Here is a 26993-nt window from a genome sequence, read left to right as displayed (position 1 = left end):
AGATGGCGCCCGGCTTTACTGCACCGCTACAGAGGAGTGGGTAAAGTATAAGATACAGACTGCAAAGGCAGTCTGTATCTTCATGAAGTTTATTTCTGAAGATACAGACTGCCTGTGCAGTCTGTATCTTATACTTTACCCACTCCTCTGTAGCGGTGCAGTAAAGCCGGGCGCCATCTTGATGACGTCCCTTGCGTTCCAGCGTTGGAACGCACCACTGTGACGTCATCAAGATGGCCGCCCCCGTCCTTACTGCTCCGCTTTACAGGATTAGGTAAAAGCATAAGATACAGACTGCACAGGCAGTCTGTATCTTCAGGAATAGACTTAGGGACAGAGAATCTTTTATTATAGGGACAGTTAATTTCAGGTGATTGGTTCTCTTTAAGGGTGCTAACACACACGACCGATGCGCAGCAGATCTGCAGCAGATTTGATGCTGTGTTCAGTTATTTACATCAAATCTGCTGCGTATCCGCAGCAGAAAATTCACTGCGATATGGTGTGTGTGTGTGTGAAGCTACCCTAAGGGTAGCTTCACACACACCGTATCCGCAGCTGATTTGATCTAAATAACTGAACACAGCATCAAATCTGCACCATCAAATCTGCTGCGGATCCGGTATGAGTAAAGGCACCCTAAGGCTACAAACACACTTGGCGTATGTGGATCCCGGCCCTATGCTGTCAATGGCAGATAAACTCGCAGCAGGGATGTACATCCCTGCTGCGAGTTTGTCCACAGCCCGCCCTGTCAAAGTACCGGCTCGGCTGCAGTGAGGCTCCCGGGAGCCTCACTGCAGCCGAGCAGGTACTTATGCGGCGGGTACTCGGCGGCGGGCTGCTGGATGCGGCCGGAGATGGGCTAATGCAGCGGCGGGGCTGCGGACAGCGAGGGGTTAAAGCACATATTAACAGCGGCATTCGCTTCAATCGCAGAAGTGAGACCCGCTGTGGATCCGGTAGGTTCGAAGGCACCCTAAGGGCAGGTTCACACTACGGAATTCTCGCGGACAATGTCATGTTACTTCTTTCAGCGGATCGCGGAATACGCCGGCCCATAGAATGGTGTCTATGGGGCCGGCGGAAAGGCACCCAGATGTGCGGGCGGACAGCTGACGGAATTCCGCGGACATTGTCCGCGAGAATTCCGTAGTGTGAACCCGCCCTAAGAGTATAAACCCACACACCGTATACGCAGCAAATACGCAGCAGATGTGATGGTGAAGATTTGATGCTGTTTTCAGTTATTTAGATCTAATTTGCTGCGTATTTGCTGAGTATCACAGTAATAAATACGCTGCATATGCGGTGTGTGGGTTTATACCCTAAGGGTACAAACACACACACCGTATACACAGCGTATTTACTGCTGCGATACGCAGCAGATTAGATCTAAATAACTGAACACACCATCAAATCTGCTGCAGATCTGTTGCGTATACGGTGTGTGTGTTTGTACCCTTAGGGTAGCTTCACACGTACCGTATCGCTGTGTTTTTATCACTGCGTTTTTGGTGCGATTTTTACATGTGTGTTTTAATTTTTACGTGAAAATCAAAACACGCATGTAAAAACGCAGCGTTACGGTAAGTGTGAAGGCACCCTTAGGGTGTGTTCACACCTACAGGATCCGCAGCAGATTTGATGCTGTGTTCAGTTAATTAAATGAAATCTGCTGCGGGTCTGCAGCAGAAAATAGGCTGCGGATCCGGTAAGTGTGAACGTACCTAGGGTACGTTCCCACTTACCGAAAATCTGCTGCAGATCCGCAGCAGATTTCATTTAAATAACCGAACACAGCATCAAATCTGCAGCGGATCCTGTAGGTGTGAACGCACCCTTAGGCTACAAACACACTTGGAGTATCCGCAGCTAGACTCGCTGCGTATCCCGGCCCTATGCTGTCAATGGCAGACAAACTCGCCATGTTAACCCCCCAGTCACCGGAGACTATATGTCACCTGATCCCGGGCTTCGCTGATTCCCGGCACGTCTCACTTGTCCAATCAGTGCGCTGCCCGCCGCAGCGCACAGATTGGCTGAGCGGGCCGTGAAGACTTTGGAAGCCCCGAAGGAAGCCGGAGCCGGGATCAGGTAACGCAGCAGCGCACTGATTGGCCGGGCGGGCAATGAAGACACCGGGAGCCCCGAAGCAAGCAGGAACGGGAACCAGGTAATGTATAATGTCCGGCGGCTAGGGGGTTAATGGGGAGGGCTGCAGACAATTAAAGTATAGGGCTGGGATCTGCAGCGAGTCTCTCTGCAAAAACGCAGCAAGGAGACTCGCTGCAGATCCGGCAAGTGGGTTTGAACCCTTAGGGTGCCTTCACACCTACCGTATCGCAGCAGATTTAACTAAATGAATGTACACAGCATCAAATCCGCACTTAGAAATCTGCTGCGGATCCGCAGCGGATTTGACAGTGCGTATTTAATGCTGTATTCATTCATTTAGTTAAATCAGCTGCGGATTTTCTGCTGCGATACGGTAGGTGTGAAGGCACCCGAAGATTTCCTTGCGGAATGAGACTGTTGGAGACAGAATATAGCACTGGGCTATCAATGTCATAGAGAGTGAACGGTGGGGTGGTCACTTCATTCACACAGAGCAGCATGAAGTGTGCATTTACTAATACAGACAGGGATACCTCTACTGCCCACACAGCACCCCAGCTACATGTGCGCAGTGTCTATAACTCAGTGTAGCTGTAGCACTCCACCAGATCTGGTCACCGGACGTAACGTACGAAGTGACACGGGCGCCCTCCAGTGTCAGATTGTAGGTATAGCAGGCGTCAATGATGGAACTATGAGGGGGACTTGTACTAAGTATCTTGGACACTAGAGAAGACCTGCTGGGACTCGTGGCTCACCACCAGCCCGGGGGACATGGACCACCACTCTTCTAATGTTTTCCTCACCTTCGTGTACACATTAAAAAACAAGTTATACACGATTACTGTATGGACACATAAGCGCTCATGCAGATGGCGGAGGTCTAGGACAAACACTGGAATCTATATAACATGCTCCTCATTACCTGTCCCGATCCATGAAAACGCCACTTTGAATATCACGTCAACCATTGGTTTCCGTCCATTTTTACGTCATCAAACAGCGTTTCGGCGCCAAACAGAAAGGGAGGCTTGGAACGCAAACAAAGTACGTATTTCCGCTGTTGATTACGCCAGTTGAAGAACTTCCTGCTCCGTGGATCTACATAGATGTAATGTATTCCAATGAGGATCCATCTGAAGTGTCGTATCGCTGTGGCTGCCTGATGTAGGACGTACAGTGACTGCACAATCCTAGTATTTATAGATGTGAAATCAACAAGAGTCTACTGCGCATGTCTTATCTGCTCTGGCAGGTAAACAGTGACATCATTGTACCATAGCCTGTGGGGGCCTGACAAAGGATCCCAGGTCTGCCCCGTATTGCCTGACAGAATAACGCAAATTATTTTCCTGACACAATTATTGCAATCAGAAGATAGTAGCTCTATGCTCATGTGGAATGATTTTTATATAATATTATATTATTTTTATAGTAAGAAAACAAGTCTCATCTCAATTTTTTTTTTTTTTTGAACTTTTTCCCCCTAACTTAAAATACTTTAACCCTTTAAGAATGCACAGTTTTTGCATTTTTTTTCCTTCTTCTGGCTTAGTTTTTTTTTTTACATTGATAGAGCACACTTTCATTAGAAATAAAGGCAGGACATACAAATCCTTATTGCAAAATTCTTTCTTAGTAGAATAAAATAATCAAATAGTTTTATTACGAATGTACATAAAACATCACCACAGTGCATAGGACGACAGGATCTGGTCTTCACGCCGCAGTCCTCCCCAGGTCTACATGTCCATGGAGAAGGACTTAAAAGCATGAACAAAAAGTATTAAGAAAAAGAATGAACATTATTTCCAATGGGGAAACATGTAAAACCAATTAAAACTTTATTTTACATGTTTCCCCATTAGAAATAATGTTCCTGCTTTTTAGTATGTCCCCCATGGTGACATCAGGCGCTATGTTTCAGGGTCCTCCCCTTTCTCATGCGCTACTGAAGTGTGCACCCTACACCATATTTAAACCATTAGGTAACCATGACAATATCACAATAAAGACATAAATAAACATATATAGGAAGATTACACAGAAAGATCACCTGAAATGGTTAATATTGGAGGAGATTATTGGAACAAAATGTTGGGGAAATAAAAAGGTTATTGCTGAAAGAAACCTATTGGATTCATTGTTTGCACTGCATGGACCCCAAAGGGTTAAAGGGGTTATCCAGCGCTACAAAAACATGGCCACTTTATTCCAGAGATAACATGACTCTTGTCTCCAGTTCAGGTGCGGTTTGCAATTAGGCTCCATTCACTTCAATGTAACCAAGTGGCAAACCCCACCCAAACTGGAGACAAGAGTGGTGCTGTCTCTGGAAGAAAGTGGCCATGTTTTTGTAGCGCTGGATAACCCCTTTAAATTAGTTGTGTAATTTTGCTCCATTTTTGTAAAATAAGGGTCGTATATAACATCTTGCGATTTATTGTGATGTTTGTAACAATGTTTTTATGCAGTTTATGCTAGTAACAATGACTTTTATTGTTACAAGTGTGATCTTCCTATATACATTTATTTATGTCTTTATAGTGATATGTCGTCATGGTTACCTAATGGTTTAAATATGGTTGGGGGTGCACACTTCAGTAGCAACTGAGAAAGGGGAAGACCCCAAAATATAGTGTCTGACGTCACTGACCTGTTTCTCCGGGAGTTTCCATGGACATGTGGACCTGAGGAGCACTGCAGCCATGACATGAAGACCAGATCCTATTGTCCTGTGCACTATGGTGAGGTTTTATGTACATTTGTGATGGAGTTGTCTATATGATTATTCTATTCTACTAAGAAACTATTTTGCAATAAGGATTAGTGTGTCCTGCATGGGACTAGAGACTTGGTTTGCTGGACATAGCGCGACAGCTGGCACAATGGCTGCATGTAGTTGGAGAACACCCTTCATTATAGCACAATTTACTTCTGGGGATCAGTACAATTACTGTGATGTTCAATTACTTGTTTTTTGTTGTGTTTTACTACTGTTAAAAAAGAAACACTACCCCTATGATTTTTTTTCCATCTACCAGGCTTTGTGAAGGGTCTTGTCCTCTGCAATGTCAAGATCAAGTGACAAGATGGATATAGGACCTTGCACATTATACCACTTGTGGTCTCCTCCTGATCATCATAAGTTCCACTATTCTATGTATTCAGTGGGTGAGGCCTTGTGGTAGGAGGTGTGGCCTCTCATATCCTAATACATTTACTATATTACCAGACACTGGTGTAAAGTGTTACTCCACAGGGGTTGGTACTAAAGCCATCAGTGCACCGATCTGCCTCACTGGAGGCCTCCTCATGAATATTAAGGTGGCACTATGCAGTAACATCACTTATCACTGCAGAGCACCAGATGAGGAGGGGCTAGCGGGTGAGTGAGATCGGTGCACTGACAGTGGTAGTCCCGCCCCCCCCCCAGGGCACCAAACTGCCTAATTTACATACTAATTAATCTGAAGATTTAAAGAATAAGGCACTGAGGATAAAGTAAGTAAACAACCTTTTTCCTCAGCATCCCCAGCTCTATGGGAAGATAACAGCAGGGTAAGAGACATTTTAGATCCTGGTTAAGCAGCAAGATTTATTCATTTGTCCTATTTACAAACTGAGATGGATGAGCGTAGCAGGCTCTCATTTCTGGAGCAACATGCCAGTACCTTCTAGATTGGCCTTTTTTTGTTGGTTTTTTAAAGTGTCACCATCATTTTCATGTAAAAAAACAAAACAAGCTTTCTTACCTATTAGCTCACCCCCTGTAGAGTTTACGCTTCACATTTGGCGCCATTCTGCCGTTTCTAAGTCAAGATATAGCCCAGTTTTTGCTACTTATTGATGTGCAGTTTGTTGTTCTGGAGGAGGCGTGCTTGCCCTCTGAAGACGTCACCTGTCGGCTGATGCTGAACAGGAGACTCTGGTTCCCGGGAGAGTGCATGGCCAGCCAGCCCCAAGTATACGCTCTTATAAGGTTCTTTAGCCAATAAGCTGTCAGCAATGCTGTAGAACCTTCCCCTGCTTTTGCACGTGATTTTTACATCGGGACCGCAGTGCTGCTGAATGTTCTTACACCTGCCCCTGCATCCCACCATACCCAATCAGTCGCTGTACTCTGTCTCTGGCCGCCTACTATCTCCCTCCGTCCCCTGTCCATGTCCGCTTGATGTTTCCCCCCCCCCCCCCCCCCCCCCCCCCCGTTTCTGCACTTGATGCCTCCCTCCCTGTGCTCTGTCCAGGGCTGTGGAGTCGGAGCTAGTTTTGGCTGAAGTCAGAAAAAAATGTACCGACTCAGACTTAAAAAAAATCTTTAAAAAATTTAGAATTGAATTTTGATATGAATTTTACAAGTTTTGCTCATGAATATATATTATAAGCAATATTCTAATAGGACAGTGGCCCTATTACATAAGGGTGGTGATGGAAAAAAATGTCGGTCACTATTTGGCAGCTTGTTTCTGAGCTAGAGTCCATTGTGTGGGGGGAGATCTGTGCTGTTCTCTTCCTGAATGCCTGTATATGAGCAGCATTGTAATGTGAAGATATACTGTGTAATATAGGAGGCGGAGAAGACATAAGTAGTGTAACAGTAACCTCTGTCCTCAGTGTGGTGTTTTCTCTCTGGGAGAAGATTGTGTGTTTTTCTTCAGTGTTCTATGGCTGCAGCTGTATGTGCATGCGTGCTATGGCTGCAGTAGGCTGTGTGTGTGTTATGGCAGCAGCAGGCTGTGTGTGTGTGTGTGTGTGTGTGTGCGCACGCGCGCTATGGCTGCAGCAGGCTGTATGTGTACTATGGCTGCAGCAAGCTGTGTGTGTGTGCACTATGGCTGCAGCAGGCTGTGTGGGTGTGTGTGCGCATGCTATGGCTGCAGCAGGCTGTGTGGGTGTGCCCCCACAGTGACCTTCTATATCACTGTAGAACGTCTATTTCACCATGTGTGACCCCCTCTATATCACTATGGCTGACCTCTATATTACAGCTATCTGGCATTGTTAGCAGTGTTTATGTGTATGGTGAATATTTAGTTAGAAACATAGACTGTCAGCAGGAAAAGACTATCTGCCCCATCTAGTCTAGTTGTGAGTAGTTCAGGACATGGAGACTGGCTGCATCCACTGCACAAACAGAAGCTGCTTTATATACAGTATTCCTTTATTCACTCAGAAGTCGCCCCAGGATCATGTAGGACATTAGGGAGAAGCTGCTGAGCCAGTGTGATAAATAACTTCCCTGGTATATGACCAGCCATTTATAAAGGAGCAGGAGTGGGAGTGGGGATTCGGTCCTGATAAAATTCAGGAGTCGGCGTTTGAGTCGAAACTGCGGCTTACCGACTCCACAGCCCTGGCTCTGTCTGCGTCCTCCTAACTCCCTCCCTCCCTGCACTCTGTCTCTACTATCTCCCTCCGTTCCCGGTCCACTTGATGTCCCCCCTCCGTTTCTGCACTTGATGCCTCCCTCCCTGTGCTCTGTCTGCGTCCTAACTCCCTGCGTCTTTAATTAGTTTTTACCCTTCATAGGTCAGGTGCAGAGCACCCAGGCCACAGAGTGTAGAGACTAGCAGTAAGTAGCATCACTTACTGTAAAGGAGCAGGGATTCTCTGCTTCTTTACAATGAGTTCCCCACAGTTTAGGCAGAGAGAGAGGGAGGGGAGTGGGCAGCTATTTAAACTTGCCCTGCCGTCCTTGCTTCTCCCTGCTGTGTTAAACAGCTCCTCCAGTACATGGATCCTTCTAAAGGCCTGTCCATCCAACCCTCGCTAGCCCGGCAGCTGTCGCCAGAACATACACTGCCCGTAGCTGCCGCTTCTCCCCGACAGGGCTCACCCTCGTCGGCCTTCCCAACCTCCTGAGACCTGTTACCAGGCCCAGGTATTACTGTACAGCTATAATTTTGAGTTAAAATTACTTAGATGGGGCAGATAACTGTAGTGGTACCAGGCTGAATCATAGCTGATAGCAGTTACCTAGCAGTGGTAGGGCACCTATCAACACTACAGGGATACCAAGGGTGGCAAACTCCAAAAGAAGCAATTTTTTTTAATGCAAAGCATTTGCAAAATTGCTTTGTTTTGCATTCCTGGTCACCTAACAAAATGTAGGCGACTGAAATACCCCTTTAAATTGTCATAAAACCAGAAAATACATGTAAAATACCTGTAAAAGACATGACTAACAGACATGACTAAACTTTTTCATTATAGGATTTACCTCTTTAGCCCAGTGTTCTTTCCATTCTACAGCAGAGTTTTAGTTCACTCACCCCCCTTTTTGAGCACTTTGTGTTGGCATGCTGCTCACGGCTGGTGCTGGCTCCTGAGGACAGTGCTGAGATCAGGGTCAGGGAGGTCAAAATAAAAACGTCTGCACGTGAAATAGAGAAACAGCAGATTCCATTCCACAGTTTTCACCCTGGCAGCTGCTAAAGGTTGTCTTTAACCTTCACTCCTACAGATTGTCATTGTTAGTGCAAATGTCAAATTCTAGGTTATTTACCAGTGAAGCCAAATTAAGCCAATGTTTCCTATGGAGCTCTGTGAATTGCACAGAGGGCATAATGTGCAGCACAGTATGTATGCTCAGAGTACCTGTATAGGGTAACTATCACCTCTCCTGATATGTTGTTAAATGTGCGTGTAAAAGTACACTTATACATGGATTTACTGACAGATTTTTGAACCCAAAGCCAGGAATGGATTTGAAAAGGAGAAACCTCAGCCATTCCGCAGTGTGCATGCACCCTTACTTTTGCACTGCAGCATGAGTAATTTACCTGTGTATCACCAATATGCTGAAGTACATGAATGGTTAAACCGCAGTTTTCCCTTCGGTTCCTGCTCTGATGGATTCTAGGTCCCGCCATGAACATTTTCGTACTTGCTGGTGAGAACGGAGGCTGCGCAGCAGTGCATTGATAACTTCTGCATTTGCTCCCCACAAGTGGGGAAATGTGCGAGACGGGACCACAAGTCATCAGAGCAAACCGAGAAAACAGTGCAGTTTAACTCCTCTAACTCCTGTAAGTGATTTGCAGCAGCAGATGGGGTACAACACGAGGAGGAGAACTTCTAATGAGCCATACGTCAGTTGAGTTGGTGTAGCCAAGCCTGTCTTACTTAGCTTATCTTATGTAAAGCTGTACAGGTCTGGGTATCTAAGCATATAATGTATGAATCTATTTGCTGAGCCAGTGTATCTAAGCTTTTAATGTTTGATACAGTCTGCAGAGCTGGTGTATCAAATAGAGATGAGCAAAGCAAATTGCTTCATTAGCTCAGCGGTCAGCTCATCAGCCAGCTGCCTTTGAAGTCAGTGCCGCTCCTCCCCAGGTGCTGGGAAAAGCTGGATCCAGTCCCAGTCTCAGAACTGGATCTAGCTTTTCTTAGCACCCGCAGTGGAGCAGCACTGACTTCAATAGGCAGCTGGCTGATAAGCCAACTGTCAAGCTAATTAAGCGATTCACCTTTATTCAAGATAATCTTTACTTGTATAATGTCTTGTGAAGTTACTTTATTTTTCCTCTTGGGAATATATGAATTAAAGTCCTCAACATCTTAGACAAAATAGATATTTCCTCTTGGGAATATATGAATTAAAGTCCTCAACATCTTAGACAAAATAGATAAAGTATGAATAATCATTTATTTTGGTTTCCTTCATTTTTGGAAGGGTTTGAAAAGGGAACTGGAACAGACACATTTTGGTTCCTACAAGATCAAAAACCTTTAAGCAAACATTTAAATTCAGTTTAACAAGTCACATTTGGATAAAAATTATTTTTTACCATTTATATATCATATTGTTTCATCAAGCAGCTATAAATGATCTCAGCCTAGAATACAGTGCATCATCGTAGATCACGGTCTTTACATAGTGCAAACCATTTTTGTGCTTGTTATATACAACTCCCTTGTGCCAAAAAATAAAATAAAAATAAGATACTGTACACCTAAAAAGGCTTAAAATGTGTGGTTCTGACAATATTCCTTTTACCCTCCCTCCCAAAAAGTAGACATGCCCTTCATGACTTAAAATCCCATCCCTTCCACAGATCTCTGCATTAATTGCACTTTAAGTTCCTATAGGACCGTTAGACAAGAAAAAAGAAAAAAAAAAAGAGCAAAAAAAAACAACAAAAAACACACATGTATCCCAGGCCTCTAGCAGCTTTCTGACAACATTGACACACTCCTTCAGAATAAAGGAGCAATTCCTTTAAGAGGTGGTATATACAGTGCATAATCAAGTCTCATTTACATTTAGAAAAACATGGTAAAATATTACAGGTCACCACATTAAAACACTCCTAATCGGACTTGTATACATTCCATAACATGTTACAATGATAAATCTCTGTGCATTGTGTTTTAGGTATAAGAGGTTAGAAAAGTGATCTGATTTGGCAAGCAAGAAGCTGTGGTTTTGGAGTTGAAGTGTAAAACGTCCTGTGGAAGAAAAATCCAAATTGACTTGATCCAGAAGTTGTAGAGGTTGCCATTCGTAGTAGGGATGTCCAAATTCTTCACAATTATAAGGCTTAATTTGGAGATTATAAGTCACAGTACAAAAAACAACAATACAGGAGACCTGTAAGGCATTGTATTGAGGTCGTCATTGTTATTCCTATGACCAGTCATTGTTTTCTTGGTGGTTGTGTATAGATGACTATGAAGGTGGACCTCTTATACTTTGTTATTCGCATAAAGTTCTTCAATTTGGGCTTGGAAAAATTTTCTCAGTTCTGGTCTCTTTGCTTTCAATGTGGGAGTGAGCAGACCATTCTGAATAGAAAACATTTCTGGGTACAGAACAATGTCTTTTACCTGCAAGACAGTCCAAATCCACAACATAAGAGGGAACCAAACAGAACCCCCCAAAGCACAGGAAACCATTTACCCCCTGCCCCTTAGCAAAAGATGTTTGGTAAATAGTGCTTAGTACTTGTTCACACTGGGATATAAATACTGCCCAAAGTGCAGATGTACTTGTTTTATACTGCATTAGCACTTTATGAAGCACACACCAGCTATTACCTACTATACATAATATAATTTGTTCACATTCCTTCTTGTATATTTTCATCCATTAATTGTTATTGAATGGTGGACTAAGACCTTTTAGACTTTAGTTGCATATTATTTAAAGGGAACCAATCACCATCAGCCATGGGGGTATGCTCTGCAAGCTGCACAGTAGATCTCTACAATTGCTGCTGGGAACCATATCAGCACAATAGTGCTGGTTGGTTAACTTTAAAGGGGTACTACAGGGGATAAAATGTTTTTAAGTTAACTGGTATCAGAAAGTTATACAGATTTGTAAATGACTAATTAAAAATCTAAAGCCTTCCAGAACTTATCAGCTAGTGTATGTCCTGCAGAAAGTGGTGTACTCTGTCCATGGCCAGACCCTGTCCAGTTGGCTGCAATTTCCATTACTGGTGGATGGCCAAGACCACTGATTTATGGTAAGACCCAGAAGAAGCCACAGCATGAAGGTTTTCTCATGATTAATGTGAGTCCCAGAGAATATACTCCCACCAAAGTCATGGCATATCTAGGTGATACGCCATTACTTTATGAGATAGGAACACCCTCTTTTAAAGTTATTTTAAAGGGAAAAAACAGGTGACCACAGCAGCAATTGTTTGCATCAATGACACCATGTAAAGAAACAATATTCTTACTTGTTCAAAAGTTTTCAAACCAGATTCTTTCCCCAGTCTTATTAAATCTTCCAGAATTGCATTTTTAAAGTCCTGTGAACAGAAAAAAAATAAAGAGATGCATGAATTAACAAATGCAGAAGTACATGTTCTGGGGTTGACATATCTGAAAGTTGTGAGGAATTTCAAGTGCCCTTCATATCTTTACTCAGCAATGAAAACTGAAATCCACATAAGTGTTCAGTCCTAATAACTTTCTCCCCCCCCCCTCCCCCATATCAGTAACATAAAAAAAACAACAAAGCAGATATTTATTTTTAAAGGTTTCCACTAAAATAAATGTAACCACAGGCGGTTCTGCTCCTTGAGACCCAGACTATTGATTGGAGGGGTGCCAACACCCAGCACCCACACTACACAGTGAACAGGGCCAGAAGCAGTTGTCTGAGTAATAGCGTTGACATGTATCTGCAGCTAAGCTCCAATGCAAAGAAACAGCAGATTAATTTTAGAGAAACTGGGTTCAGCAACTACAGTCAATGAAGCTAACCTCTTCTGGACCAGAACAGAGTCACTAGGTCAAAAGCAGCCCTGGTCTAAGCGGAGAGATTTTGATAATGATTCTGACAAGCTGCGAGACTGAAGGAGGTGGATTACATTAAAGAGGACCTGTCACCCCCCGTGCCGGGGTGACAGGCTCCCGACCCCCCGTTACAGCCCCCTATACTCACCTGATCCCGCCGGGCCCCGCTTTTGGATCCGGTCGGGTCACGGAGATATCAGCTCCCGAAGCGCGCGCTGACAGGAGAGTCTGGCGCTCATAGAGAATGAATGGGGAGTCTGATGCTTCACCATTCTCTATGGGCATCGGATACTCCTGTGAGCACGCGCGCCGGGCTTCGGGAGCTGATAGCTCCGTGAACGGATCCAAAAGCGGGACCCGGCGGGATCAGGTGAGTATAGGGGGCTGTAATGGGGGGTCAGGAGCCTGTCACCCCGGCACGGGGAGTGACAGGTCTCCTTTAAGGAGGTGGCACTATGTAAAGTAGTAGGAACACAAGTAGTTTGTCAAGGGACAGCTGTCCAGAGCTTTATGGGTGAGAGAGAGAGAGAAAATAAAAGGACTGCTTGATTTCACAGTATGGACCGTAATGTGGCCGAAACCTTGTCTCATTTCTTCACTAACAGACTCATGATGTAGCTTGGATTACTGGGAACATTACGCAGCTTTTGATAAATAAATGGGAGTGTGGTTTTGCCTGGAAACCTAACAGTGTCACAATGCTCAAAGATATGGGTAACTCCATTTTGTTAGGCAGACTTTTCGAATTTTTAAAACCCCCTTAAAGCAGTACTGCCAAACTAACTTTTGACAAGTTGTCAGTCATATCTAAAGTTAGACATCACATCGGGTCTTGCTTTCGAGATCAACGTTTCAACATTCACGAGATAAGGCCGTGTAAAGAGTGTGTCAACATGCATTGCTTTCGATCTGGCTGCAAGATACAACTTTATTTGCTTCATAGACTATAATGGAGCAAAAAGAGTACTGATTGCAATGGGTCACAGAAGTGAGAACCAGAGTAATCTTTAACTTCTGATGTCGGATGACTAATGCCAAAAGTTAACTTATTGGACAGGGGCACTTTTGAAAAAAGGACCACAATCTACCTTATTCTTGCAGAGATCCTCATAAGTACCATCAAAATTCTTCTTTTTTGCCCAGTTGAGTACATTATCAGGATCTGGAACCACAATTCCCACAAGGAAGGCCTGTAGAGAGTAGAAATATTAACATGTATACAGTTTCCAGTCAACAATCCATCATGCTCTTCAGGTAGTTCCAGTTACCTGTAAACTCTCTCCATGTACAAAGATCTGCACCACTGCTTCACTTCTTGTGTAAATGTTCTCAATTTTCTCTGGTGCGATGTATTCACCCTGGGCTAATTTAAATATATGTTTTTTCCGATCTATGATCTTTAAAGTACCATTCTAGGAAAGAAAAAAAAAAAAAAAAAAAAGTCAAGTTACATTTAACTAGCACTAAGTCCACTTTGAATATGCATACTACATATGGCACAAGTTTTCCCCTGTGGGTATCACCACATATTTGTCAAAATTCTACAGCAAAATCTGAATGGGTTTGATACCTTGTTGTTGATTTCCAAGTACACCATATCTAAACTCATCTTTGGGTTTGAAAGAAAAGAATGTAAACAATTTAATACAGACTTGGCCTCAGAGTCAAAAAGTTTTGATGGTTTAGATGTAAACATCTGGAAAATGACCCTTCTACCCAGGCTACTCCACTTGTTGCAGACCATACCTGTCCACATCCCTATTTCCTTTTGGAAACGACTACAACATACCTTTAGCTTCTTTGTCTGGTCCTTCGGGTACCCGAGAATCAGATGGGAAGTACTCTTATGTTTGAAAGATGTGGGCGGGGTTGGTCTGCCTGATGGACGCCTATACTAATACCTGAGTACTGGATATGTTCCATCAATTTTGCACAGGCCATTTTTCCTAGGCCTTTTACCAGCCTCCTGTGGACATGGTCCCCTTCATTACAGGATCTCACCCCTTTGTCCTTTAACATATGACATTGGCATCTGCACATCTAGCGGGGAGATAGGCTTGGACCCCTGACAATCCAGTTTTCCCTCCAGGGACTTTCCCTTCTTTCCTTGAGACACCTAAGGAGCAGCCACTTTGATTCTATCAAACAGTCAAACAAGACAAGCTGTTGCCTCTTTCAACCATTTTACATTCTACGCCCCAAACCGCTAAGCATACATTCAAATACGCCCAATTACAACACTATCATCTCACATTCTCACGTACGCAAATTACACCATTGTCTGATTTTGAACTGTATGTAAGGTCGTCCTGCCCCCGCTTCATTGCCATCATTTACCAAACACTACTCTCCCTCTGGTCCCAGCAACTGCCTCCTTTTTGTGCTGCATGGGAGGTGGAATTGGGAAAACAGTTTATACCACTGCAATGGGCAAAAAACTCTCTCTCACATAAGGCTGCAGTAGCCTGCAAGGCTCAGGAAACGAGTGGTACCCCACAGTCCTAGAAGAGTGTTGGTGGTGTGGGGGAGCAGCAGGAACTATGGACATATCTGGTGGGGATGCCCACTTCTGCTGAATTTCTGGAAGACAATCCTGCGTTCTTATTCAAGAGATAACAGGAATTACAATACCCCAGAAGCCATACTTCTTTTCTTGTCCCTTATGTCTCAATTCTATTTTTAAAAAAATGTAGTGTAGATGCTGCCTTCTCTCCCTCCCCATTTTTCCTTTTTACAACAGATCTGTGACCATACTTTGTACTATTATGGGTCATGCTTTTTCAGTATGTAATTTCCGTTTACACTTTCATTTGTTCCCTCCTACTGGAGAACAGAACTATATATTATAAAGGCCAGAAACACTATTATAACAGAGGATAATTACTGAAATTGTTCACTCCCTTCTACAGAAGTTGCCCCAACTGTTATATTTATAATTTGTATCAAACAACTGTAGGTGGTGGAATGTTAGTGCCCTTAGGGGCTTTGCTTAAGGGTGTCTTCACACGTAACGGATCTGCAGGGGATTTCACGCTGCTGATTCGCAGCGAAATCCGCTGCGGATCCAGAGCCATTCATGCCTATGAGAGCACATACTCGCAGTGGGATTGACACCTGTTATCTAAATAGACAGATTAGCAAGAGAGGTTATTGTTACCTTTCTCCTATACTGCTCAGGAGGCTGTCACTGTTCTATTGTTTCCCTGACCCTTGGCCAGGTGCTCACTGATTGGTTTGAGGTCAGTGGCAGGCGGGGTTGCATCTGCAGGTGTTCAATCAGATTAGGTTCTTACACCACCAAAATATAACAACATACTGTTCTTGAGGGGAGGGAGTAATTATACACATATAGTATAATATATAGAATAATATAATTCTATATAGTATAATATAATTATATAGTATATTTAGTTCTCGACAATCCCTGGCTCCAGCATAAGAAAAAGCACAGCTACTTTCTTGAAAAATCAGCACCACCCTTAGCCTTAGGTTTAGAGATGAGCGAACCGGGTTCGGGTTAGATTCCAGCCGAACCCAAACAATCGGCATTTGATTAGCGGTGGCTGCTGAACTTAGATAAAGCTCTAAGGTTGTCTGGAAAATATGGATACAGCCAATGACTATATCCACGTTTTCTACATAGCCTTAGGGCTTTATCCAAGTTCAGCAGCCACCGCTAATCGAATGCCGATCGTTCGGGTTCACCTGGACTCAAACCCAGAACCCGGTGTGCTCATCTCTACTTAGGTTGTGTGTGGTATTACAGTTCTGCTCCATTCACTTCAATGGAATTTGGCTACAAAACCACACCCAAAAAGTTGTGCTGTTTCTGGAAGAAAGCAGACATGTTTTTTGCGCCTGGACCCCTTTAAAAGGTTATGACCATCATTAACAAATGGGACAATTCAGTCTTACAATGATGCTGCACTCTTAGATATGAAATACATTGCATTTTTACTTACAGGCAACCATTTCCCAATATCCCCTGTATGCAGCCAGCCATCCTTGTCCAAAGCCTCAGCAGTTTTCTCATCATCCTTCAAGTACCCTTGAAAAACATTTGACCCTCTCACACAAACCTGTTAAAACAAATATTGATGTTACACTTCTTGCTGAAGCTCTAAAGACTTTAATGATCAACATAGTTTAAAAAAAAGGGACTTACCTCACCCTCTCCCTTTGCTGCAAAATAGTTCATTTCTTCCACATCCACCAACTTTATATAATTGCAGGGCATAGGTGCCCCAACGTGACCTAGCATGGTGATACACAATAAGCATCAGGGACAACTTATAAATTAGATCTCCCCATAACACTTAATTTTTAAATCAGATTTTTATTGAAAATATTTTATTTGTACAAACAATAAAACATTCCCCCCCCCTCCCACTCAGAGATCCCATATTCACACCGAATACATTACAAGGCACTTGTAGAACATGCAGTGTAAAAAATATATTCTAGGAAATAAGCCAAATAGCAAAATAAATATATATATATATATATATATATATATATATATATATATATATATATATATAAATTCACCATAACTCATTTCACGGCCTTCCTCTCATAGCTGCCCTATTACAATCAGCCAACAGTAGAAACGCCTCCATTGGGTTGCGTTTGAGAAATCGAGGCGGCAGTCCTGGGGTATCTACCCATGGACCCCAAATAGCTTCATACTTCATTGCTTTCCTCTTTTTGTATACACCCTTTTCTAATCTAATAATAGCACTCAGCTTGTTTGTTAACTCAGCCAGCATGAGAGGCTCATCTTGTATCAATTGCAGAGCAATTAAAGCGACCCTGTACCCATAATCTGACCCCCGCCAAACCGCTTGTACCGTCAGATAGCGGCTTTTAATCCAAGATCTGTCCTGTGGTCCGTTCGGCAGGTGATGCAGTTATTGTCCAAAAAAAAAACAACTTTTAAGCTTGCAGCCCTGCGTCAAATTGGCGTGGCCTAGTTTCTGTGCATTAGACTTGCACCACCCCTCTGTCCCTCTTCCCCGCCTTCTTCAACATTAGCAATGCCCCAGGTAGGATTTCTTCTAATCATCACCTGTCTGAACACTGCACAGGTGCCTTAACAATCCAGCTCATGTGCAGTGTTTACACAGGTCAGGAATAGGAAAAATCCTGCACAGGGCATTCCTAATGAGGAGGAAGGGAAGGAGGGACATAGGCGGTGCAAACTAGGGCATAGATACGCTCAGCCATGCCAATTCGACACAGGGCTGCAAGTTTAAATGTTGTTTTTTAGGACAATAACTACATCACCTGCCGAACGGACCCCAGGACAGATCTTTGATTAAAAGCAGCTATTCGAAGGTACAAGTGGATGGGGGGACAAATTGTGGGTACAGAATCACTTTAATTTATGGGCTTGATATAGAATCCCACACTTTGCAAATTCCACCCCTGTAGGACCCGGCAAACTAACCACCAGACCCAATACACACTTAAGTGGCTCCCCCCTCCAGTATTCTTCCAGGTCTGGACAGCTCCCCATAACATGTATAATATGAGCATCATTCATATGACACTGTATTCATATGACCACTGTATATAGAGAGGCGATCACATCAAGTATAGGCCAATATATCAAGTACCTATATTATCTGCATTACATATAAATGTTCTTTGTATTCTGCAGAGCTGTCCAATAAGCACTAGCTACTAGGATCTACTAGATGGAGATTAGACTCCTTTTCAGGTCCACCAGAAGGGCTAATCGGAGGACATTTGAAGGTACTTTTGTTAAGTTTTTTTGGCCCCACCTATTTTTAAAGGCTCTTACTACTTTCCCCTAAATGTACTCCTTGGAGGAAATGTACTCCTTTTTCAAAAGATTTGACCATAATGATGAACGTGGGTTTCCAATTTCTCCTCTTTTTAGCATTTTTTTTTTGGGTACACTCTTCCTGGGTAAAGAGAGACCATCAGGGTCGCAGTTGCATTGCAGTTTATAACTGCAATATGTCCAGTTTCCAACAGTAAAGTGATAAAAACTGCAATGCAATGCACACTTATTGCCGGTCTTCACCCTTAGTTCTGTATGGGGTATTCACTTCTCTGTATACTGCATGGGGTATTCACTTCTCTGTATACTGCATTTCCTACCTGCTGTCCAGTCCCCAGGAATTGTTAATGAACAACCAGCAGTACATTCAGTCTGTCCATAACCTTCATAGAACTGATAAGGAAAGAAAATCAGATATTTTATATTGTCATGGTACAATGAATACAAGACCGAATATCTGTATAGACAGAACATAAGATACAGTAGGAGTGTAAATCGAAGCTATAGACAGATGATAATATATTGTCCAAATACCAAAGTTCTAGGGAACCTGTCATACAGTGACTCATGAGTGACTGGGGCAGTCCTCGGCAGCTTCTCTTGTCCCTCCGGCCTTGATTGATAAATACTTCCCTATTCTCAAACAAGGAGATATCTATCATTCAAAGATGAGGCGGGGAAAATTTTCTGGGAACTGCCCAGATGAATCCACTGCTGATTAAAAACACAATATGCCAAAAATCACTGTGTATGAAACCTATGTCTAGGAGAGAAAAAAGCCAGCTTTTCTACACAGAAACAGGACTAGGCTGTGTTGCATACTGCAGCCGAGCCATGTCGTCACATACAAACCATGGAATGGACAAGAGTGATGCTGGGGGGGGGGGTGTCATGAAGAAAATGTGGACTATTTTAGTAATCCTGGACAACACCTTTAAGTAATTTCTATTTTTTGAATAGGGTCAACATATACATTACAGCTTTGAGGACAACCCTCAAAGTGCTCTACAAAAGCTGTATGTACCCACCTGACAGCCAAGGGCCGCCCTTAAGAACGTTAGTACAGTAGGGGAAACTGGCGCCGCACCAGTAACCATTAGTCGTACTCTTCCCCCAAGACTCGCCTATAATCAAAGGGGAAATAAAATATGGTTAGTGTGCAGGAATATACAGGTGCTGACAACACCTTTTGAAATACTGTATGTAAAGGGGTTATCCAGCACTATAAAAACATGGCCACTTTCTTCCAGAAACTGCTCCACTCCTATATCTAGTTTGAATGGGGTTTTACAACTTATGGTCCTTTTACACGGAACGATTATCATTCGAATTTGCACGATAACAATCACATTTGAGCGATTATCGTTAGGTGTAAACACAGCGAACGATCAAGCAGCAAGCAAGAAATCGTTCATTTTGATCTTTCAACAAGTTCTCAAATCATCGTTGGTCGTTCGCAAAAAATTTGCTAATCGTTCCGTGTAAACAGTTTTTCACCGATTTAAGCTATGTTTATCACTCCGTGTAAAAAGTAGCATTAGTTCCATTGAAGTGAATGGCGCTTAATTGCAAACCCCACCTGAACTGGAGATAAAAAAAGAGTTGTGTTGTCTATGGAAGAAAGTGGCTATGTTTTTGCAGCGCTGGATAACCCCTTTAATTATAAAAGTAGTAATCCAAATATTGCTAAAGGAAAGGAACGGCTCTCTTTTATCATGAGCCAAGAACAACACAATGAAGACAAACAAAGTATAGAAGCCATAAAAATATGTAAGATTGTGTAACAACTGATCCATGTATGCATGCAAGTCACATTTTCTGTCTGCATTAGTCCTTTCAATATGTAAATTCAGTCATTATGTTTATGTTCTGTGTATCGGAGAGCATTGCAAGTCGTTATAGTATTTGTACACTTTCACTTTGTTTGGTTAGTTAAAGGTTTTACTACCCTAGCTAGACTATGCCCACCATATAGAATTGTGTGAAAAAAAAATAAAGAAAAGAAATATAGGCTACACTCAATCCTTAAAGAGGTTTTCACACAAAACAGATTGATAGCCTTTCCTCAGGAAGACCATCAATAGCTGACTGGTAAGGTGCCGACGCCCATCAGCTGTCTGGGAGAGACTGGGCGCCTGCATGTAATCATAGTGTACAGAATTGAGGCTTCTGGTGCCATACACTGTGCTTAAACTGGCAGCTTAGCCAAGCAGCTGATTTGAGAGGGGGATGCGCTGTAGATATAGCTGGGAGAAGTGCACACTAAGAAAATTTTTCCCAGTTCTGTTTGCACAGACATGTCTCTATGTCTATGGGGCCGATCTCCTGCCGCACCCACAGAGCCGTGAGAAGCAGTGCTCATACCCTATACAGATTATTAAGTGGGGGCCTGAACACGCAAATCCCACTGGTAAAAGCATCTGACATGAAGTTATTTTTACAGTTACAGGTAAATTAAAGAACTGAAGACACCTGAAGTCTCAGCTTTTGCTTATGTCTACTACCTTTTGTTGGGATGCTGTCCAAGTTTTCTGTGTGGTACACATCTTTATATTTGCAAGTGTATTATAAAACCCTAAAACACACATGCCTCACCCTGCAGTAAAATACCTGATCCTGACATCTCAAGGTCCAGTAAGACATCTTACAAAAGAAAAAAATAAAATAAAATTGTGTCCCTACCTGAACTTTTTTAAATATAAGCTTGTCCCAAACACTATCCTGTCGGATAATTCCACTACGGAGTTCTGCTTCTTTTCTTTTGGAAGCAAATTCCAACAGCCAGCGTTTTAAAGTAGTGTTTGCTTGTCCAAAGATCTGGATACCAAGGGGGGGGGGGGAAGAAGATTAATGTTATAAACCAAAGTGGGAAGGAAAAAAAAAATAAAGTGGTGTAACAATATTTACCCGGTCAAACATCCTATTTAACAGACGGGGAACAACTGGGAAAATAGTGGGTTGCAAAACTTTTAAGTCATCCATTAACAATCGAATGTCTCCTTGGAAGAAGCCAATTCTTGCTCCATGGCAAAGTATTACACACTGAAAAGGGAAGATTTATGGTTCAAGAAATATTAGTAATCACAATTCTCCATGTAAAAAAAAGGCTTGTGCTATACCAAATATTCTATTAGGAAATAGTCTTTATGTGAAAGTTTATTTTTTAATGAGGAATCCATATAGCTGTCCCTAAAGGCAGCCCTGATAATGCATCCAGGAGGACAAAGTGAAGTAGCACTGGGGACAGACAGTATGCTACATAGGGAAAAGTATTTACACACATACAGGAACTTTTCATTCTAAATCCATTGGCATTAATATACAGCTGGTCTCCCCTCTGCAGTTATAACCGCTTTCAATAACCTGGGAAGACTTTCTACGTTTCAGAGTGAATACAGAAAGGTTTGCCTATTCATAATGGAAGAGCACTTATAATTTAAGCAACGAAAAAAGGGCCTGACTCGCAGTCTCCATTCTAGTTTTTTCCAAATGTGTTGGATGGGGTTACAGCAGCGGTGGGGAACCTCTGGCCTGCGGGCCGCATTAGGCCCCTGAGACCTCCCGATGTGGCCCGCAGCTCCCTTGAAGTGCGCCGCTCTGGTGGGGCAGAAGACGGCATACACAGCATCTTCCTGTGTCTGTGGCGGCTGCCAGACACAGGAGGATGCTGTGAGTGCCGGCTCCTTCCCCACCAGAGCGGCGCACGTCTGTTCACCTGCGGGGGTTAACTAGGCTACCAGGGAAATCACTGGGGGGATAACTAGACTACAAGGGGCATCATTGGGGGTTAACTACAATAGCAGGGGCATTAGAATACTTTGCCTTGCCCCGGGTGCTGCAAACCCACGCTACTAACTGCTGCGCCCAGTATGTGGCCCTCGAATGATTTTATTAATGCCCGATGTGGAAAAGGTTCCCCACCCCTGGGTTAAAGGTTCTGTAAGAACCATACAAGTTTTTCTACACCATACTGCTGAAAAAAAAAAAAAAAAAAAAATACTGACCCCAAACAACATATAACTGTACAAAATGTATGTTTAGGCAGTGGCGTAGCCACCATGGTCGCGGGGGTCGCCGCCGCGACCAGGCCCGCCACAAAGGGCCCTCCCTTTCAATCACTCTTGTGACCGCAAGCATTGTTTTGCTTGCGGTCACAAGAGTCCGACTCTGTCTTCCCCCGGCTGCTGCGCAGCTGCCGGGGATGTCGCGTCTTATCCCCGGCAGCGCACGCATCCCAGAGCTCCCTGCGTGCCTTGGGCCCTGACTTCCGGTTCTGGCGCGCAGGGAGCTCTGGGATGCGCGCGCTGCCGGGGATAAGACGCGACACCCCCAGCAGCCGCGCAGCAGCCGGGGACAGACCGAAGGAGTGAGGATCAACGTGGGAGCGCGTTGTCAGGTGAGTTAAGTTTTGTTTTTTATCAGCCTGTACGGGTGGGGGGAAAGAGGGGGGCATCTATAAGGAAGGAGGGGGGGGGTGAAGGGGACCATCTATAAGGGAGGAGGGGGGGGTGAAGGGGACCATCTATAAGGGAGGAGGGGGGGGGGGTGAAGGGGACCATCTATAAGGGAGGGGGGGTAAAGGGGGCCAAGGGGACCATCTATAAGGGAGGGGGGGGGGTGAAGGGGACCATCTATAAGGGAGGGGGGGGAGAGGGGGCCATCTATAAGGGAGGGGGGGGGGTGAAGGGGACCATCTATAAGGGAGGGGGGGGAGAGGGGGCCATCTATAAGGGAGGGGGGGGTGAAGGGGACCATCTATAAGGGAGGGGGTAAAGGGGGGCATCTATATGGAGGGGGGAGAGGAGGCCATCTATATGGAGGGGGGAGAGGAGGCCATCTATAAGGGAGGGTGGGGGGAGAGGGGGCCATCTATAAGGAGGGCAACATGGGGGGAGAGGGGCCATCTATTTGGGGGGGCAACATAGGGGGAGAGGGAATACACAGAGGGGGGCATATATTATTAGGGGGTCACAGAGTCAGGGCTACCCACTAAAGGAGTGTGTAAAGGGGACAATACAGATGTGCAGTGTGTATATAGATGAGGATGGTGCCAGAGTGAGGAGACTAATATGTCTGTCTGGCAGATTCTGTGGATTCGTGGCTCGGAGAAGTTCTTATAACGGCCCAGGGCAAATGGAGAAGAAGATGAAAAGTGAAGAACTCCGATCAGAGAAGACGTCCCCCTGTGAGTCACCTGATATATCTGCACTGTAATGTATATGGTGTATAGAGCCTGTGTAGAGCTGGGGCCACCTCTATATGACTGGATGAGGTGATTTAGTATACTGGATTTGGTCAGTAACAATATGGTGGTGATGGTAGTGGTTGTGGTGTGGCAGTAATGTTTCCTTCCTATATACTGGTATTACTGGTAATATAGGTCTCAGTATACAGGATTTGGTCGGTAACAGTATGGCGGTAATATGTACGGTGATAATACTTTCTCTTCCAATATGCTGGTGTTAGTGGTAATATCTGTCTTGGTGTGTGTGTGTGTGTGTGTGTATATATTATATATATATATATGTATATATATAATATATACACACACACACACACACATACACACACCAATAGCATCACTTGGTCGTGAAAGGAGGGGGGGGGGCCCCAAGTTGGCCTCTCGCACCAGGGCCCAGGAGACATTAGCTACGCCCCTGTGTTTAGGCATTAAGATTTCTCTTCAGTAAAACTAAGGAACCTAGGTAAACCCCTGAGGAACACCATAGCATTAAATACACCATAAACCTAACTATATTTGCAATATGTTCCAAGTTATCTGCATGCAAAGTCAGTCAGTCTTAGGATGAGTCCCCTGTGAGTTGTCTTTGTGTGGAGCTGCCTATGTAATAAATATTTTGAGAAGTACAATTTTATCTTTCTATGTGTATGGGTGGGAGTATGAATAGGCAATACTTCCTGGAACAAGATACGCAGGAATTATATTAAAGTGGATTTCCCTACACAATTTAAAACTCACTATATTTAAGGAAATGAGAAGTCTGAATATGAAACTAAGTTTGGTGACTAGCACTCATTTGCATATGTTGCAAGCGCCACTCTAAGCTGTTTTTTTTATTTGTAGTATCAGATGAAGCATAGGTAAATAGTGTCTGACCACTGTTCTCCACATCTATAAGGCCATCGCTGGTGGTGGTGGTATTGGTGGTGGTGGGCTGCTTTGAAATGAATGGGAGCTGAGCTGCAGTAACATATACATATTATATATATACATACATACATACATACATACATACATACATACATACACACCAGTGTTGTGGCTCCCCCGAGCAGCTGATCACTGTTGGATATCAAACATTAATGGCTTGGGGCTCGACAATTACTCTATATCAGGTACATTGTTTTTTTTATTTTTACATTAGCCAATCGGTGACTGTGCCGGGATCCCAGTGTTTTTTTTTTGTTTTGTTTTTTTAAATTCTGGTTCCAGTGTTTGGCGCCATTCTTTTGCCAGGCACCAGCCCAGCTCTATGCACTTGAGGGCCCGCTCCCCCCAGTGTCACGATATCCCCTCCCGACGCAACTCCATTGATTCTATTTTAGCCATGTCACAAAGAGAAGGGGATATCACCACACTTGGGGGAAGTGGCATGGGGCACGGCTCTAGTGAATCGAGCCGGGCTGGGGCACGGCAAAAGAACACTGAGCGCAGAAACCAAGCCACCCTGATCCCTGCACCATACATTTACTTTAAATACTGACCTTTTCTTCATATTTTATTGGGGGTGGGCAGACTGCATACACAATATGCCTGGTTATACAATAAAAGGGGATAAACGGTGGGGGGGGGGGACCCACAAATCTGACCTACACAACAAAATATTAATGGCTTATCATAATCATAAGACTAAGCTATAAAAAAAAAAAAAACACTACAAAAGTAGAGGATTTATGAAAGGTCTTTATATGCTTTACAAAATGTATTTGTTTCTTTAGTAAAAGAAAGTCAAAAGGTTGCACTATGAGCTCACTAGTTTGCCTTTTTCTTCTTTAGATAGACAGAACTTTCATAAATGTCCACCGTTTTCACACATTGCTACTCACATATACTATGGAATCTACTTACGACCTACCTTCTATCTAGGTCTAGGCTACCGGAACATCCGCAAAGAAACTATATGTGATCTTACCTCTACCAGTCTTTCGAACATGTGCGCCAGAGGCAAATAGGAAATGTGTGTATCACTGGCGTTGAGTGTAAGCAAGCTCTGGAAAATATGACAAAAAAGTTCTGAGCACATAGAACATACGCCCTGCTTTGTGCCTACCTCCACAACTCTCTCAAACATATGCGCCAGCGGCAAGAAAGAGATGAGAACATCTTGCGTAGAAGGAAACGCCAATTCCTGGACACCGAAAGAGACGGCACAGCACAAAAGATGGTTTTCAATTAAAAGTTAATTATATCATATAGATTAGTAAGAGGATTAGTCTATTGGCATGCACCATTCCCAAGGGAAAAAAACAACTAGTTTTGCAGCAGCCCAAGTTAACTAAATGAAATGGGGGATACACTACCAATACTGCTCTGTTTATAGTTGCCTTTAAAGGGAATGTCAGAAAAGTCAATTTACATCAAGGCATGTACAGGACAGTAATTGAGTGCTATATAACCTCTAAATATTTCCCAGAAGGCTGAAGTACAAAATAAGAAATTACACACTGTATTACAAGGTGTTCAGTGGATGCTACTGGATTTGTAATATGTGTCTTACTTTACAAAAAAAAAATGCATAACAAAATTCCTAGCTAATAAAGGGTTAAATTAAAGTCTAGAATGGTTATTTGCATGAAAACAAACAAAACATACAATGTCGGTAAAAACTTGGCTTTTTATCTTTACGTTTTCCTAATGACCATAAATGGCACTGGTGATTCATTCACTTTCTGGGTCATTGGGGTGCAGGTTACCATAAACCAAATACTGGCATTACTGTATTAGTTTATGCAAACCCTAGGTATGACTACAAGCATGACAAGCTTGTTTAATGTAGATCATGAGATACTAACTGTAATATAAATGTGTCAACAGGTTAACTCTGCAGCAGGTTATCTGGGAATACGCTATAGCTTTGGTTTCCGACACAAATGTTTTTGGAAAAAAGCTGTGGCAGGTTGATGCAGTTTGAGCCAGAAGTGAACATAGGAAGTAGTCACATATGTCCTTCTTTTATATTTTTCTCTCTTTTTGAGCCAAAGCCAGTATTTGATTCAAAAGTCAGAAAGAAAAATCTACAATAACTGTATGTTCTTAGGATAAGGGCTGGAATACCCTGCCTTGTAGTGCTTGGACCATGCTGCAAATATTGAAGCTGTGTCACACAATATGCATGCAAAAGGTGTTCATAGTCCTTAAAGGGGTTGGCCACTTTACAGCTGTTTTAAAGGGGTTATCAAGGCAAAAACACAGCTGCTTTCTTCTAGAAACCACACAAATCTTTCTCAGTTTGGGAGTCAGTTGAACTGAAGTGCATTTTTCCCCCAATCCTGGATAACCCCTATAATTCTATTACCACTGATAATATTACACTTACTCATGATAGATCGATAGATAGATAGATAAAGAATTAGCGGCACTTCCATGCAGTGAAAAATCAGCAAGTGCAACGTTTCGGTCTCATCACGAGACCTTTCTCGCTTGAGAAAAAAAAAGTCTCGTGATGAGACAAATGTTGAACTTGCTGATTGATGAAATGAAATAAACACTACGATTTTTTTAACCATATGGAAGTGCCGCAAATTCTTGGATTTATTTAGTTGGAGATGTTAATCCAATCTCCGTTGC

At 43.3% G+C, this 26993-nt stretch overlaps 2 protein-coding genes and 1 long non-coding RNA gene across 6 annotated transcripts in view; 1 reads left to right on the top strand and 2 right to left on the bottom strand.

Annotated features, from left to right (window-relative positions):
• Positions 1-3305, bottom strand: part of CENPU (centromere protein U) — a 44922-nt gene extending 41617 nt beyond the window's left edge. Inside the window, exon 1 of one of the 2 annotated variants that reach the window (XM_069977743.1) lies at positions 3044-3305. In XM_069977743.1, coding sequence (XP_069833844.1) covers positions 3044-3057 — 14 coding nt within the window. In that variant the 5' untranslated portion in view covers positions 3058-3305. Of the gene's footprint in view, positions 1-2651; positions 2743-3043 lie in introns of those variants that run through there. The other variant, XM_069977744.1, reaches the window with a different exon arrangement.
• LOC138797501 (uncharacterized) lies at positions 2745-25978 on the top strand. The gene is made up of 2 exons (XR_011363941.1): positions 2745-3373; positions 25293-25978. It is a non-coding gene; the product is annotated as an uncharacterized lncRNA (long non-coding RNA).
• The window catches only part of ACSL1 (acyl-CoA synthetase long chain family member 1), a 62291-nt gene continuing 45048 nt past the window's right edge, over positions 9751-26993 (bottom strand). For 2 of the 3 annotated variants that reach the window (XM_069977739.1, XM_069977741.1), the window contains exons 11-21: positions 25339-25416; positions 21092-21226; positions 20867-21001; positions 19213-19308; positions 18505-18577; positions 16541-16629; positions 16338-16454; positions 13644-13787; positions 13464-13565; positions 11814-11885; positions 9751-10950 (exon numbers count right to left, since the gene is read on the bottom strand). In XM_069977739.1, coding sequence (XP_069833840.1) covers positions 10810-10950; positions 11814-11885; positions 13464-13565; positions 13644-13787; positions 16338-16454; positions 16541-16629; positions 18505-18577; positions 19213-19308; positions 20867-21001; positions 21092-21226; positions 25339-25416 — 1182 coding nt within the window. In that variant the 3' untranslated portion in view covers positions 9751-10809. Of the gene's footprint in view, positions 10951-11813; positions 11886-13463; positions 13566-13643; positions 13788-16337; positions 16455-16540; positions 16630-18504; positions 18578-19212; positions 19309-20866; positions 21002-21091; positions 21227-25338; positions 25417-25476; positions 25555-26993 lie in introns of all 3 variants that reach the window. The other variant, XM_069977742.1, reaches the window with a different exon arrangement.

The sequence above is a fragment of the Dendropsophus ebraccatus genome, chromosome 7, assembly GCF_027789765.1.
Source record: "Dendropsophus ebraccatus isolate aDenEbr1 chromosome 7, aDenEbr1.pat, whole genome shotgun sequence".
Classification (NCBI taxonomy): domain Eukaryota; kingdom Metazoa; phylum Chordata; class Amphibia; order Anura; family Hylidae; genus Dendropsophus; species Dendropsophus ebraccatus.
Note: the sequence above shows the minus strand (reverse complement) of the source record. Positions and strands in the feature narration are given on the sequence as shown.